This window comes from Vigna unguiculata, chromosome 4 (assembly GCF_037176805.1).
Source record: "Vigna unguiculata cultivar grain cowpea cultivar isolate G323 ecotype 2 chromosome 4, ASM3717680v1, whole genome shotgun sequence".
In the NCBI taxonomy this organism is placed as follows: Eukaryota; Viridiplantae; Streptophyta; class Magnoliopsida; order Fabales; family Fabaceae; genus Vigna; species Vigna unguiculata.
The window spans coordinates 38,759,138-38,775,354 of NC_140795.1; the positions used below are offsets into that span (position 1 = coordinate 38,759,138).

General features: G+C 28.7%; 1 protein-coding gene across 5 annotated transcripts; it reads left to right on the top strand.

Annotated features, from left to right (window-relative positions):
- Positions 1-6,948: 6,948 nt before the first annotated feature.
- Positions 6,949-16,203, top strand: LOC114182538 (protein PIGMENT DEFECTIVE 338, chloroplastic-like). Of its 5 annotated transcripts, XR_003604110.2 has the most exons (9): positions 6,951-7,957; positions 8,615-8,689; positions 8,770-8,841; positions 9,657-9,737; positions 9,864-9,961; positions 11,304-11,429; positions 12,415-12,463; positions 13,488-13,829; positions 16,026-16,203. XR_003604110.2 is itself a non-coding variant. In XM_028069427.2 (8 exons), exons 1-8 carry the CDS (start codon positions 7,109-7,111, stop codon positions 13,644-13,646), a joined length of 1,509 nt encoding a protein of 502 aa, XP_027925228.1. In that variant the 5' UTR covers positions 6,951-7,108; the 3' UTR covers positions 13,647-14,001. The 5 variants fall into 5 exon arrangements, 2 of the variants coding, with proteins under 2 accessions (XP_085528861.1, XP_027925228.1); XR_003604111.2 differs by lacking the exon at positions 16,026-16,203 and having other exon boundaries at positions 6,949-7,957; positions 11,324-11,429; positions 13,488-14,001; XM_028069427.2 differs by lacking the exon at positions 16,026-16,203 and having other exon boundaries at positions 13,488-14,001.
- Positions 16,204-16,217: the final 14 nt, after the last annotated feature.

Here is a 16,217-nt window from a genome sequence, read left to right on the forward strand (position 1 = left end):
AAAATTATGTATATATAAAATATATTGGAAGTTCGACTTTATATATATATATATATATATATATATATATATATTAATTGAAAGTTTACTTTTTTTAATTATATTTAATTTTTATCTTTATTAATTTTTTAAAAAATTATATTAAAGTAAACTCAAATTTAAAAATATAAAAAATATATAATAAAAAAAAGAAAAAATAATTAAAATTAGTGTTAGTTTTTTTATTTTATTTATATTCTAATATTTTATTTTTTTACTACATATTTTAAAAATAATATGTATTTTTATATGTATATGTGTATATATTTTATTATTTTATATAGAAAAAATGAAATACTTATATATATATATATATATATATATATATATATATATATATACTAATTATTTATTTCTAAAAGATATATTAAACAAATAAATAAAACAGAAAATAATAAATTAAAAGAAAAATAATTAAAATTCGTAAAAATTTAAACTTTAAATGAAATTAAATAGAAGCAAAATAAATTTTTTATTTATTTATTTTTTATATTATTTAAGGTTTAGTAATTTTTAGTTTTATTTATTTTTGTATTTATATTTATTTTTCAATACATTATATACAAACAAAATTATATGTATATATATATATATATGTATATATTTTTTTTTTTCAAAATATATATTAAGAATCATGAAAACTTATGATGCACCAATACTTCAACTTGGGTCACGTATCAGTGTCCAGTCTTTTAGAATATTTTACCTATACTTATCAACGAAGTATCTAATTGATAAAATCGTGTAAACTACAAGAAATTATTTGAATAATGATTATTTTTTGTGACAACAAATAATTAGTCATCACCAATTTCGGTACCAATTTAAAAACTAAAAACTATTGACAACTAAAATAATTAAAAAAAGTTATAATTGGTCTCTAAATTGATAAGTAAAATAATCATTATTATGAATTGTTTCTAAATTGTTCACTAACATTAGCTACAAAAATTTTGACTATCAAAATAATTGATTTCTAAATTGATTACTAATATTAGTTACAAAGGTTTTGGCTACCAAAATAGTTGCTGTCTAGTTAGGAAATTGGTCTCTAACATATTTTTTGTTACTAAAATTTGTCATTATTTAAGAATTGGCTTAATTAACATTTTGGTTCCCTAATTTGTTGGTTTGGTTCAATTTGGTCCCCTTATTATTTTTTTGTTTAATTTGGTACTCTAATTCTTTAAAAAAGTTCAATTTGGTCATTACCGTTAAGTTGACGTTAACACCGTCTCCGTACATGCCACATGTCATTTTGTGGAATTTTTTGTTTATTTTTTAATTTTTTTTAAAATTTTTTAAATATAAAAAAAAAATTAAACTGCCACGTGTTATGTCATGATTGTGCCACGTGTCAACCATGACGATGCACAACCATGATGTGACACATGGCAGTTTATTTTTTTTATAATAAAAAAATTTAAAAAAAATTAAAATAATTGAAAATTCCATAAAATGACACATGGCATGTACGGGAATGGTGTTAATGTAGACTTAACGGCAGGAACCAAATTGAACCATTTTAAGGAATTAGAGGACCAAATTGAACTAAAAAATAATAAGGGGACCAAAATGAACCAAACCAACAAATTAGGGGACCAAAATGGTAATTAAGCCTTAAGAATTTTCTTATAGTAGTACTTTTATGATGACAATTATTTATATTTTTTATGTTGACAACTTTAGTAATATAGTTTTAATTTAGATTCACATAATAATAATCATATATTTATTATGTTTTTAAGAATTATTGTATATTTTTTCAATATTCATATATTGCATATCTATTACGTATTGTATCCTATTATTTTCAAAATAAATGTATAGACGTATTAGATACATGTCGTATTCGATACACATATCGTATCTATGCATTATAGATAAAAACATAAAAAATAAATGATAAAATAAAAAGAAAAACATTTAAAATTTAGAAAACATAAACTTTAAATAAAATTTAAAAAAGTTAAAACAAAATTAATATTTTTTTAATTTAAAGTTTAAGTACTTTTAATTTAATTTATTTCTTAAGTATTTTTAATATATATATATATATATATATATATATATATATATATATATAATTTTGTTTTAATATAATGTATTAAAAAGTAAATTAGACTAAAAAAATTTAAAAACGATTAAACTTTAAATTAAAAAAATATGAACGAATATATATATATATATATATATATATATATATATATATATGTATATATATATATATATTTCGGAAGTCGACATCCGTAATATAAATATTCCGAAAATTTATCTGGTAATATAAATATTTCAAAAATTGACTTCCAATAATATATTTTAACATGCAAAAGTATTTTTCATCAGAATCAACATCCGAAAGTTATTTTGGAGGTGTGATTTGTGTGGCTTTGCTCAAATAATCAAGGAGTATTTTTTAGATTTAAAAAAAAAATTGGAGGTAGAAAAGAAATTTTGGAGGTGAGGAAGAATGCTCCAAAATATGATGGAAATGGATCCCTAAGTATTTGGGTCCTGGCACATTTCTTGGATGTCTTGTATCTTGATGTATACTTTTTCTATTTTGATTAGGTTAGAACAAAATATGTCAATTTAAAGTAATGGGTATATTACAAGTCAAACCTAAAATAAATAGATAATAAATCAAAATTTTATTTCCATATGCATGGTACAAATGTGTTACTCACTATATCTGTGTGCAAATCCTTGAATTTAGAGATTTTTTTTTCCTTTGCATTTGCATGACCTTCAAGTTACACATTTCAAACCAAATGGGTTATACATAAAATTGATTCACCTAAGGAACCCTTTCATTGTTTAACCAAGCTTTAAAAAGTTCTAGACAACTTAAGAAATGTGGAAGGCATAAGCTAGAAGATCTTAACTAATTCATACTTTTTCAACTAAAATGAACATAACCAAATAGCTTAAAAATATAAAAGATATCACATAATTAGCTTAAAAATATACTACAAAATGTAATAGTATAATGCAATTAATATGAAAGGATTTCTTCTAATATTGGCATAAAATCATATATTTGAAAATTATAGAATTACAAAATGTAAAAATATGCTGCAATTATTAATGTGAAAGGATTTCATTTAATATTAGTATGAAAATTATAGGTTTAAGAATGACTTGATTACTATACAAGTCTACATAGATCTAGAAACTTTCAATTGAGTCTTTGATAACTTTATGTAGTACATTGAGTACTCAATAAATTTAATTTTATCAATTGAGTCCCAACTGTTAACTTTTCTGTTAATGGAATGATGTGGTGGTTAAGTGGTTGATGTGATTATTATCTTGTTATGTTACCTTGCTTGTCGCCACATGTCATTTTATTATTTTATTATTTTAAAATACTCATCAAGATAACATTGGCTAAATAATGACCAGGTTAACTCGTTAACAACTATATTATCCAATTAACAAACAAAGTTAATAGCGGGAACTCAATTGAAAAAAAAAATTAAATTTATTGTGGAGTTAATAGACCACAAAAACTTGTCAGGAAAAACTTATCAGAAAGTTTCTTACTTTATCAAGTATTTAAAATACTTAATTGAAAAAAATAGATTTATCGAGGAGTCAATTAAATCAGAAAATCTTACTAGAAAAAACTTATCGGGAAATTTTCTAATTAATCAAGGATTTAAAACATAATTAAATTATTAAAAATTATAGAATGATGCAGTAGAAGCGGCTGTAACCTAATAGGTTGTCTTGATATTTTTCCTCTTATAATGATATTGGATTCCATTAATTGATGGTTAAATTAATGAGTCAAAATTGTAATATTGTTTATGTTTTTTTTTTGGTATTGGTTAAATTCTTAATTCAATTATTTACATTTTACTATGTTTTAAATGCATTTTTATACTACTTTGTGCATGTAACCTCATCAAAGTCATTCGTTCTTAGATTGGCTAATCAAAACAAAAATGGAAACTAGAACTATCCCTCAGAACAACTTGGACGAAATGATATTGGAAAAAAAAGAACTTTCTTGAATTGTACACAATAACTATGAGATGTAGTTTCTACAATGAAACAAAGCAATATGACTTTGACGGATTGATGTTGGAAATCTAAAAGTGAGTCTAAGTCTCACATTGAGTAAAAATGAGACAATTGAACATCATATAAGGATAAAGACCCATAAACTCATCGCCTTAAGGTTTTGGATTAAGAGTGATATCAATTTCTTATGTGTGGGTTGAACTTATGTCTCATTAGTGTTAAATCTCTCCGGTAATCCTCTCTCTCTCTCAAAAGACCCAACAATAATATTAAAGCCTGAGTGCAATGCCAAAATTTTGGTTGAATTACTCTTTTGTTTTATTTTGTTGTCCAAAAATATCATATTGATTTTCTAGTTTTTTTAACCTTAAATTGGTCCTGAATTTTTAAAAATCGATACAATTTGATCATTTTTGTTAAATTTTTTGAAGCGAAGTAAGGAGTTTTCATCAAAATTAACAATGAGATTGTGTCAGTCACATTAACAAAGAAAATCATCATTATTTATAACTTCAATTTTGATGGAAAATTTTTAATCCAATTCAAGAAATTTAACAAAAATAAGACCAAATTGCATTTTTTTGAAACATTGGGACCAAATTGAAACTAAAAAAAACTAGAAGATGAACTTGATATTTTTGAACTGAAATAAAAATCAAAAGAATCTCAAATCTTTTATATAAACTAGTAAAAATATTGATTTTATTTTTTTATGATAATAAAAAATAATAAAAATATTATTATTATTATTATTATAAAATTAAACATAAATAATTTTTATTTTACTATAATTAATTTTCATTTATAATGATTAAGTTTAAAAAAATAATTAAATTAGAAAATAGTTAAATTAAACAAGTGATCACTTAAAAAAATATTAAAAAAATAATTAATTTTATTTAAAAATATTCAAAAAGGTCAAATTAAAAAATAAATGTAGATAATAAAAAAATATCTTATGCATTAATTTATAATTTTTTAAAATATAAAATATATTAAAATATTCATTTTTTAAAAAATATATTTAAAAATATATAATAAATTATGTAAGTATAAAAAAATTTGGGGGGGCCATAGCCCCCCTATGTCATAACATAGGTATGCTACTGTCTGAGTGTGTGTGGTGACCGACTGATAGTGGGTCAGGTAAGCGAGTTCCGTTAAGAAGAATGACAGTATGGACAAATGGATATTTCTTGGACATTCTGATCCACTTGCAATCAGGCCGCCAACGAACCACCATTAACGAGAGTGTGTTGGAAGTCCCACATCAGCCTAACGAGAGTGTGTTGGAAGTCCCAATCGACTAGAAATAAGGCAATTTCATAGTATATATAAGTGAGGTGCAAACCTTACCTTACAAGTCGATTTTGTAGGTTGTCAATCCCTTATGTGTGGGTTGAACTCATGTCTCATTGATGTTAAATCTTCCACAAATTTCAAGAGTTTTCAAAGTACTTTCATCTTTTATTATAATATGACTAGAAAACACTCTGCATGCATGAAGTTTATAAATGGTATGTGAGTCAATGTAAAGTAAGCCATCAAGTAGTAAGACATTCTCCTTTTATTACTTTGAAACTTTTTAGACAAATCTAAATTATTAATAGTGTCCCTATTCTCTCTTATCGTATTACATATATCGCAAAGTGAATGTGCATTCACTAATACTTCCAATCTCTTTAGTATCTAACCACCAAGTCTAACTTTTTTCATTTATTCCATTATTCCTACATATATCTCAATATTTGATTTTTTATTAGTTTATTTAAATATGTACAATATCCAAATTTCTTAATCAATTTTAAGATTTAGAAAAGTGTCTCAAATATGAAAATCTTAAAGTTATTCAGAAAATGGTTTCTTATTTATATAACTTTTAAAATATTTTTGTGATGGTTAAAAACTATCACTACCAATTATACATATATAAATACGTGTAGACAAATGAATGTTGTTTCCTCATTTATATTTATTAATAAAGTTATTTTAGACTGGTAGAATGAAGAGAATTTAGCATAATTTTCAAAATTAAAAGGCAAATGTACACTTATCATTAACTTAAGGGTAATAAAAGTTATCTTTAGTAAAATATTAGTTTATTTAATGTACATTTTTTGTTTTTTAACATTTACAATAACTTGTAATGTATATAATGTCATATTTCTCAAATAATTAAAAAATGATATTGTAGTGTATGGCCCATCGGCAGATCAACCAAGCAGATCAAGGTCAAGCGGTCGCAGGCCGCCCGCTACAAGCGAACCTCATATTGGACGCTGAGGCGACTGGCTCATCGGAGTCTCAGCACTGAACACACCAAATCGGCTACCCGTCAGGCAGACGGACTAAACACTCCCTCCGCCTTCATTTTCAATTGCACTTTGTCTCCACTTTCATGGAGACTCTCACCTATAAGGACACCCGTTAGGCCGAACGACATTAATCAGATAGACCCTCCACCTTCAGTTGGTCGGCCAAACCAAAACCTGGACCAATCAGTTAGACATTAATTAAGATAAAGCAAGTCAGTAATCAAAATTAAAAAGCAATTGGGCCATGATTAAGGAACCCTAATCATAGGTCCACACCAAAAACTATAAATAGGGACTCAATGTAGGTTGATGAGGATCTTTAATTCGCATTTATTACCGCAGTTACGATTATCTATCGATCTTGACTGACTTAAACATCTTAGCCTTTTAGACAAGTATACCGAAGTGGTGGTTGTAAGTGCTTGGCTCCTACTCCCAAAAATATATATATATATATATATATATATAGTATTTTTATAATATTTTTCAAATAATTAAACAAATAAAAAGTATTATTTACCTTCACCAAGAAATATGAAATAAGATAGATAGTAGTGTAATGTACCCTTATCCCATTTCAATAATCTGTGTGATTGGTATGTTGGTGACATTCTGAACAACTTACGAGAACCGAAAGAAGAGAGAATGAAGCAAATGGTTGAAGAGGATACTCCGAAGTGGCACGAAACTTAGAACTGAACCAAACTTCAAATTGTGTCTAGAACATGACACTGATTCTTTGGTCTTGTGAGTCCCTTTTACTTCTCAACTCTTCATTACCTCTTAATCATTTCAGAAACCCTTTGAGGAACAAACAACATGCCTGCCCCGTGAAACTCCCATCTCCTAAATTTTGCCCTTTTACAAATAAATTTACAATTTCGGGTGCTACCCATGTTCCACTTTGTTCCAAGAACGAGGAATTAGTGGTTGATGATAGAATCCAAGAGTTCGAAACGCTAGAGTTGCTGGACAAGCCTTCAATGGTATCCGGTAGAAATGGGTCATCTTCTGAAATTGATGTGCACAGAGAGAGGGATTCTACTGAAGAGGAGGCTTTGGCATTGGCACCCTTTGTGAAGTTCTTAAAGGGAGGAGATGATTCTGTGGTGGAGAAGGAAGATGGTGGGGTGTCTGAAGGTTGTAAGGGAAGAGATGGTGTGGGTGATGATAGTGGAGAAGATGAGAAGGGTTGTGCTGAGTACTATGAGCCCAAACCTGGGGATTTTGTGGTTGGTGTTGTGGTTTCAGGTAATGAGAACAAGCTCAATGTGAATGTGGGGTCAGATTTACTGGGGACAATGTTGACAAAGGAAGTGCTTCCCTTGTATAGCAAAGAGATGGAGCACTTGTTGTGTGATGTGAGCAAGGCTGAAGAGAGTGTTATGGTTGAGGGAAGGATGGGGATTGTGAAGAATGATGATGCAATGATTGGGGGGCCAGTACCTGGGGGAACTGTTGTAGAAATTGGGACCATTTTGTTTGCTGAGGTTCTGGGTAGGACACTTGCTGGTAGGCCACTGCTTTCTACCAGAAGGCTCTTCCGCCGGGTTGCCTGGCATCGGCTTAGGCAGGTTTTTTTCCTTCTTTCCTTCTTTTTTTCCCTTACACATGGTTAGAATTTTAGGTATTGTAACTTTTTTGTGTGATTTGTGAGCGAAATGCAAAATGCTAGGTTATTAAGACTACCAAGTTGGACACAAGGAAGAACATATACAACAAAAGACACGAGTGTGACATGACACCAGCACAAAGACACTTTAAATTCTAAAAATTGTATGACACATAATGGTTAGGATTAAGCACAAATAAATGGTATAAGACATCAATGTTTCAAAATAAAAAATCTTTCCTTATAAATACATCAATGTTTCAAAATTTGACATTTTTCATTGTGAACACAAAAATACTATCATTTATCTAGTTATGGTGTCTCATCCATGTGAGGGAACACATTCAATAGATAGGGTAAAATAGTTGAAGGTTGGTGTATCTGACACTGGCATGGAAAACATTTGAAGATGTCTTTGATTCCTTGGTTTGAAAGTATTTTCATATATTGATAAGTGAATGTTCACAAATGACTATAGTTATATGTGATAATAACAAACTTCAAAGCAATGATCTTATGCCAAATTGTTGCTTTAATCCAATTTTAAAACCTACAATGTCCAATAATCTCTTCTCGTGTCAATGAGATTTAAATCTTCTACATTTAATGTCTTGGGCAGATAAAACAGCTTGGTGAACCTGTAAAAGTTAGAATCACTGAGTGGAATACTAAGGGCCTACTGACAAGGATTGAGGTCTGTGCCATTGAACTGAATACTTTTGTTCATGTATCATACAAGTACATAATTATCTCTTCTTGAAATTGGATATGCAGGGTTTGCGAGCTTTCCTTCCCAAAGCCGAGCTTATGAAAAGAGTAAATAGCTTTTCTGAGTTGAAAGAAAATGTGAGTTCAAGACCTGTAACTTTCCTCCCTGACAAGAGAAAAAGTAATATATAATAGAGTCTTATTTTGGGATAGCTAATTTACTTATGAGCTTCTTCTGAATTCTGATACTCTGTTATTGTATTATCTAATATTGAGTGGATGGACATGTAATAATATTTATAGCTTCGCTGATGTGGATAGTGTTATTATTAGGCCCAATTAAAATCTTTTGTAATTTGGTTCTCCTTGAGTGTGATTGGTGGAAGCCTCTACCCTGTTAATTTGTTGTTTTTTAACTGAGAAGCAATTATCTTTTCAAGCTTTAGGCATGTCTTTACCTTAGAAAGTGGCCACCAATTTTAATAACTACATCCTTAATAATAGAAATATTCGACATTCATACAATTTTGTTTTGACATGTATTCAAAATGATATATTCATAATTACTTTAGTAAGATCTCTATGTTTCTTCACCGGCTTATATTGGTTTATTTTATTTTTTAATTTTTAAACTTCGCCAGTATATTAAAATTTTATGTATCATGATATGTTATGGAGTTCAAGTGATGATCTCAAGTTGACTTTCAAAGTACTTTATGACCCTCATCTCTAGCTCGATGAATTTAATCTGCTTTTCAATTCTTATTGCTCGACATGTTGCCTTAAATGTTTTCACTACTTAAATGCATTTTTCCTCCTTATGACTGAAAATCCCCATCAGTTTGAACACATTAGATGTTTCTCCCACCATTCGTTGTTAATCTTACAGTGTTTTCTTTTGTACATTCGTTGTTCTTCTTAGTTCTTACAACTATTTGATAATAATGATATAGGTTGGACGCTGTATGCATGTACAAATTATTCAAGTAGATGAAGCTGATAACAGTTTGATAATTAGTGAGAGGGAAGCTTGGGTCAGTATGCAAATCTGTCTGTTTCGCTTCTTGTTTCCTAGTTTCAATAGTCAGTGGACATCTTGGTTCTGGTTGCTCTCTTTTGTCCTTTGAAATCGCTGCTACTCTGTAATTGATACGTTGCAGGAAAAACTATATCTTCGAGAAGGAACACTTCTTGAGGGCACCGTAAAAAAGATCCTTCCTTATGGAGCCCAAATAAGAATAGGAGAAACGAATAGAAGGTGAGTGATATCTTGGATATAGATTGTTGGCCCTTCGTGTTTTCTTTTTTGGCTGGTTGGTAAGTCATAGCATTATTCAACAAATTCACATAGGTGCAGTCCTTATTTTCAAAGGAACAATTCCATAAAGTATTGTTTAGATGCTTTCATGTTTCCAATTTCCCTGCTTTAATGTTGCCACTTGTGAAGATAAGAAAAGATAATGCAAGTTTATTCTGCTTATGTGCCCTTGTGCACAGCTTGAACACTGGCTTAAAATCACCTCATGCTTTGAATTTATTGTCGTTTTATCACATTTTACAGTTTACACAGGACTTGTGCTTAGGTTTTCTTATATAATACAGAGATTCGAAGTCTGTTCTGCTGCCAAATTCTAATCACTACATCCTTAATTCTGAATTTGTTGGAATCCTGTAATCATATCAATGAAAAACACAGGGTATAGCAGAAGAGTTGTAAGTAAGTAACCAATAAAATGACAAAAAAATAGTTTCTTTTTTATTTTCTTTTAAATGTGCAGTAATGTCTTTTGCACCAGCCTTTAAGGAAAGCATTGTTACGACTTGTTTGGTGAACAGATATTATATATCATATTGATACACAAAAAATTATCTTTAAGATTCAGTGATCTCAATAATTATTACTGGAGACTGGAGTGTCTTATGAACCTCACTTTTTAACAAAATCCATTGGATGAGATCTTTAAAATGAGAATGGATGTAAAAGACGTAATGGACACCTTTTCCATTGAATTATGGGTTAAAAAAGGTTCCCCTCCCGACCAAATAACAAAATTCCACTCAGTATAATGGGATTTGAACCTAGTTATCACTACATAGTATTAAATGCTAACAGCCAGGGCATTTTTTTCGAGTAGTAAATATGTCCTAGATTGTGTACTTTGATTTGGCAGTTTATCTGGATCAATTCTTGCACTTGTTTCTAAACTTTAACCTAGAAGTACACATGACTAAACTTCATTTATATGCATCGGTGCATTTTACATTGAAATTTGTATTATCTTAGTGAGCACATGATTTTAATAAATTTAAGGTGTGTCAATCTGTCTTATATCACAATTTTTATACTCATGCACATATCTGTCCCTTTTCTTTTTTTGGATAGAGTTGCACCATCTGAGATCCTAGCTTGGCTTTTTTGTTGTTAAGAACTTAATTCGGTCATCCAATTGTTCTTATTTAATATCTTTAAGATCTGCATATGTTTGACTATATATAGCTTGACCTGACATTTAAGTCGTTGAGTTAAAATTGTTTGAATGAATCACTACAGTCTATGTGCATAACCCGACTTTTAAAATTAATCTGTTGGGTACTTTCAGTGGATTGCTACATGTTTCAGATATCACACGAGCCCGAATTCCTTCCATCACTGACATACTTTCTGTTGGTGAGAAGGTTAAAGTTCTGGTCCTGAAGTCACACTCTCCGGATAAAATTTCTTTAAGGTACTGGATTGCTGTTGTTTTTGACTGATATCTCTTATTTTTGGGTGCATCCATTTGTTACTGTTTATTTGGGTTATTTAATGAATCAGAAGAAACCTTCTATGCTAATTAAAATTCTCTACACTTACCACTTATTACACGTGAACTCCTTACAAAATTAGGCATCACCAGGCTAAGAACAAGGTAATAGTGAGGCAAACAATCAAAATAAGATAGAACGATATCCACCAAAAAATAATAACAACTGCTTTATAAGAATACTATGTCTTCAGAATTTATATATATCACCTATCTTGAAATTTGAAATTCCATCATCATGCGACCTCTTTGGATGCCCTTCAGTTCCAAAAGGCTCTTTCCTATGGATACACTAATTGTGTATTGTTTCATGCATATTAACAAGTCACAAAATTATTCAAGCAAATCAATATTATTTGTAAAAATAGAGTGAAGGAAAGGATGGCTGGAGAATGTGATATATCCATAATGAACTGTTCTGCAAAATGGTTTAATCCATTTTTAAAATGAAGTTTTCCAAATTTTAGATATGGTTATGTTGTCACTCTTTGGGAATTTTGTCTTTAAATGAATTCAATGGCACCATGTCATCTATGTAACCAACCTCACCAAGTGGGATAAATATTTTGTAGTTATTGTGCACCATCACAAATGAAAGAAAAAGACCAAAATGTTTGAGCACTATTCCAGGACTTCATGAGTTTGAGTGAGAAAATCTAGCCCAGTTACCTAATGAGTAATGATACGACCAATAGAAAAGGATTATATTAGTCCTTTCATCCACTCCTTTAACAATGCTTTCTTGCAAATTGAGATGAATTAACTTTGCTTTAAGTTGAGTGGACGTGAACTCAATATACTCAAATTTATTTGTTACTTTCCGGTAGACATGCTTTGTTCAACCCTTCCTTTCTCACAAAAGTTGTGTTGAATAACATTAAGTTGTGTTTCTCTTCATGGCATGCAGTATTGCAGACCTTGAAAGTGAACCTGGCCAATTTCTTTCTAATAAAGAGGTATTTATTTTAGTGTTTAATTTCTATGTAAAATGAATTTTTACATTTTCAACTAATCTGAAACTGTGTTGGTATGACTTTTTAGTTATGAAGCCTTAATACTTAAAAAATGAAAAAGTACCTGGGTGTCGAACACCAATACTCCTCAAATACTTCCATATATGCATCTTAAAAGTATACTATGTTTTTTTATTTAGATTTTTATGAGATACTTATGAGTACTTATTTTGAGTGCTTGTGAACATGCATTTGAAATGTATCCAATCCTATATTTTAGGATATGGCTTGGATACTTTCAAAATAGCATCCAAAGAGCTTGCCTTGAAACTTTCTAAGCAGTCATATTCCTCCTCATGGTTTGAAAGGAATCGGAGTACATACTCCTTCATTCATTCTTTGAAGAGAAACAAGACGGATCTATAAAGGGGTGGATATTTGGTTTCTGTTCACTAACTTCAAATTTTTCCCAGAAAAGTTGAAAGTCATAATTATAGAAAAAATAAGAGGCTAAGTTATGGGACATTAGTGGAGGATATATCCATATGATGATGGTGTTCTCTCTTGATGAACCAAACTTCAAAATTATGTTAATTTTTTCTTGATGCTAGTGGAGGAGAGGAGAATGATACAGTTAGCATTAGACAGTAATTTAACAATGATATGCATAATGCTTGTGAATAGGCTATTATATATAGTTAATACTTGTTTTGAGTTGTGCCAAAAGTGTGTTTTTATTGATACAGTTACCCAATACTTGTTATGATATTGAAGAAACTATGCTAGATTTTTAGCTAATTTTTACAAAAGTCTAAGTTTCAAAAAATTAGTGCTAAGTATCTGGACTTAGCAGATTTTAAGCTAATTATTATAGAATTTAAGCTTACTATACACAGTCTTTGATTGGATAACAACATAGAAACCTTTTACATTGTTAGTGCATATACTAGTTTTATTTATTTGTTTAAAGTTCTTTGGTTTGAGTAAGATTGATCTTGGAATATGCTTGTTTCTTTGGTGTCTAAAGAGAGTATTTCTGGAGGCTGATATGATGGCCAAGAAATACAGGGAAAAGCTACCTCCTGCTTTTATCTCTCAACAACCAGAAAGCCTACAAAACAGTGCCCTGCCGTTTGAAAATGAAGCACTTTATGCTAACTGGAAGTGGTTCAAGTTCGAGAGATAATGATCAAACAATTAACCTTGAAAGCATAACATTATTTCATGGAAAAGCTTGATTGACAGAACCTGAAATTGAATGGCACAAAATGTTTTCGTTCTTTGAAGAAAACATTATGAGCTTTATAGCATACGAGCTCTTGATTCAGTCAGTTTCTAAGTTGATTGCATCCATTGCAGAGCACACAAGGTATGAATGTGGTTTCAATAGATCATCAAAGTATTATATGCTTTAATTTTTTTTCCTATTACTTTTTGACCTGTTGATTAATAATCGTTAAATTCATGCAGATTCTTAATTTTGATGTAAGTTATATTTACATGTATATGTATTCACTTCAATTTTGATGTTTTCCTTTTCATCTTGTTTCTTTCCTTAACTTTTCACCTCTTTTTGTTTCATCTTTTTTCTTTCCATAACTTTTCACTTCTTTTTGCTTTTCCTTTTCAAGGTTTCATATCACATGTATATGTATTGCTAATTTGGATATATAATTGATGTTCCAAGATATTGAATCTTTTGATGTTCGGAAATGTTTGCAAGTACCAAAATTATTTTTCCACCCTGCCAAAAAAGTTTTATATAAATAATTATTGGATGAAATTGTTTTAATCCCTTAACTTTGATAAAAAGATGTGATTCTATTCTTTCTAATTTTAAATAGGTTAAATTTCACTACGTTTAAAAAACATGGACCAAAATTATCATTTTAAATATGTTAAAATGTTGTAACAGTAGTTTACGTACCCATTCCAACAAATATACTAAGCAGCATGACTTAATAATGTTCATTCAACATTATTGATCTAAAAGTGATTAAATAATATTTTAAGAAATATTTGTTGGTGTAATTTTCATATATTAACAAAAATATATGGCTAAATTGTAGTTTGATTATGTTATAATATCTTTTAATATTATATATTAACAAAATATATGGCTAATAATGTAGTGTATTGTTGTTATTATCTTGCTAAGTTCATATATAAGCAGTAAATTGTTATATTTGTTAAATTTATCTTATATTCTCTGAATATTTTATGCTTTTATAACAAATTTCATAGGGTCTAAAAACTTTATAAATATACATAGTATTTAACTAAAGAAATATAGAAACAATTTTCTCATAATCTTTTATTCATAAAATTCATAACTCTCTAGTGACTTGGATCACCTTTTCTAAGGTCCAAGGTCCATGCTCTGAATTCCTGTAACAACAAGCATAAGTAATATTCTTGGGTTATTACAATTGAAAGTTTATCTTTTAGGCATGTTTAAAAGTACATTTACTTGAATTTACATGTTCTTTATAGATTTTAAATAAATTAAAATAAAATAAGTTAGAATTGAATTAAAAGGTGACACTTTTATGTGACTGCAAATTTTCTGCATCCTAGCTTCTTGAGGGTAAAAACTACATAAATAAGAGAATAAAAGATAACTAAAAATATGTATTTCACTTCATATTTTCAAAAATACAACAAAAGGATTAAGTATAAAAGGAAAAGAGTTTGATAGAATATCTAAAAACATATTTTACTCGAGTTTTGAAGATTTGTGCAATTATATATTTCTTATCCTATTTTGAAGTGATCAGATTCTCCTCAGTGGTTTTTTTTCATGGTTGTTGTTTGTTTTGTTTTTTTTTTTTTTGGATGTGGTTTTATCCATTGTTGTAATTTTTCTCATGGTTCTGGTTATCCCATTGTTGCGATTTTTCTCATGGTTACATTCTGGTTAATCCATTGTTGTGGTTTTTCTCATGGTTTTGATTATCCTATTGTTGTGGTTTTTCTCATGGTTGTGATTAGAGCCGTTAAGATGGGTTATAACCCGCGAACCAACCCGATTCATCACAGGTTCGAGTCGGGTTGGGTTGAAAAAAAATTACAAATTTCAGTACGGGTTAATAATGAACCCAACCCACTAAGAATCCGACTCATTCGAGTTGAACCCGTGATGAGCCGGGTTGGCTCACCAACCTGCTAATAAAATTTAAATATTAAATTAATATATATATATATATATATATATATATATATATATTATATGTATATATTATATATATATATATTATATTATATATATATATATATATATATATATATTATATGTATATATTATATGTATATATTATATATGTATATTATATATATATATATTATATATATATATTATATATATATATTATATATGTATATATATATATATATATATGTATATTATATAAATATATATATATATATATATATATATATATTATATATGTATGGTTTTGAATTAATAGGTAACATTATTGTTAGTGCTGTAAAATTAATTTAATTATTTAATACTTAATCTTTTAATATTATTAGTTAATATTATTTTTTTCTTGTTTTATTGTAGACGGGGATAAAGAAGATGCTTCAAGAGATGAAAATGTTGTGGATTTATCCATTCAAGACTCTAATACTATAGTTTGATAAGTGATAAGATTGATTTGATGTTAGATAGTAATTTATATTTTTGTGATTTTGGTTTGTATTTGGAGTTTAACATAATTTGGGATTTTATTTGGATTGTATTGAAGTTTATTTA

Excerpts from the sequence above, each read along its gene's own strand:
- LOC114182538 (XM_028069427.2), top strand. The coding sequence starts at position 7,109 with ATGACACTGATTCTTTGGTCTTGTGAGTCCCTTTTACTTCTCAACTCT. Across the intron at positions 7,958-8,614 it reads CCTGGCATCGGCTTAGGCAG|ATAAAACAGCTTGGTGAACC; the intron begins GTTTTTTTCCTT and ends TGTCTTGGGCAG. Across the intron at positions 9,962-11,303 it reads ATAGGAGAAACGAATAGAAG|TGGATTGCTACATGTTTCAG; the intron begins GTGAGTGATATC and ends GGGTACTTTCAG.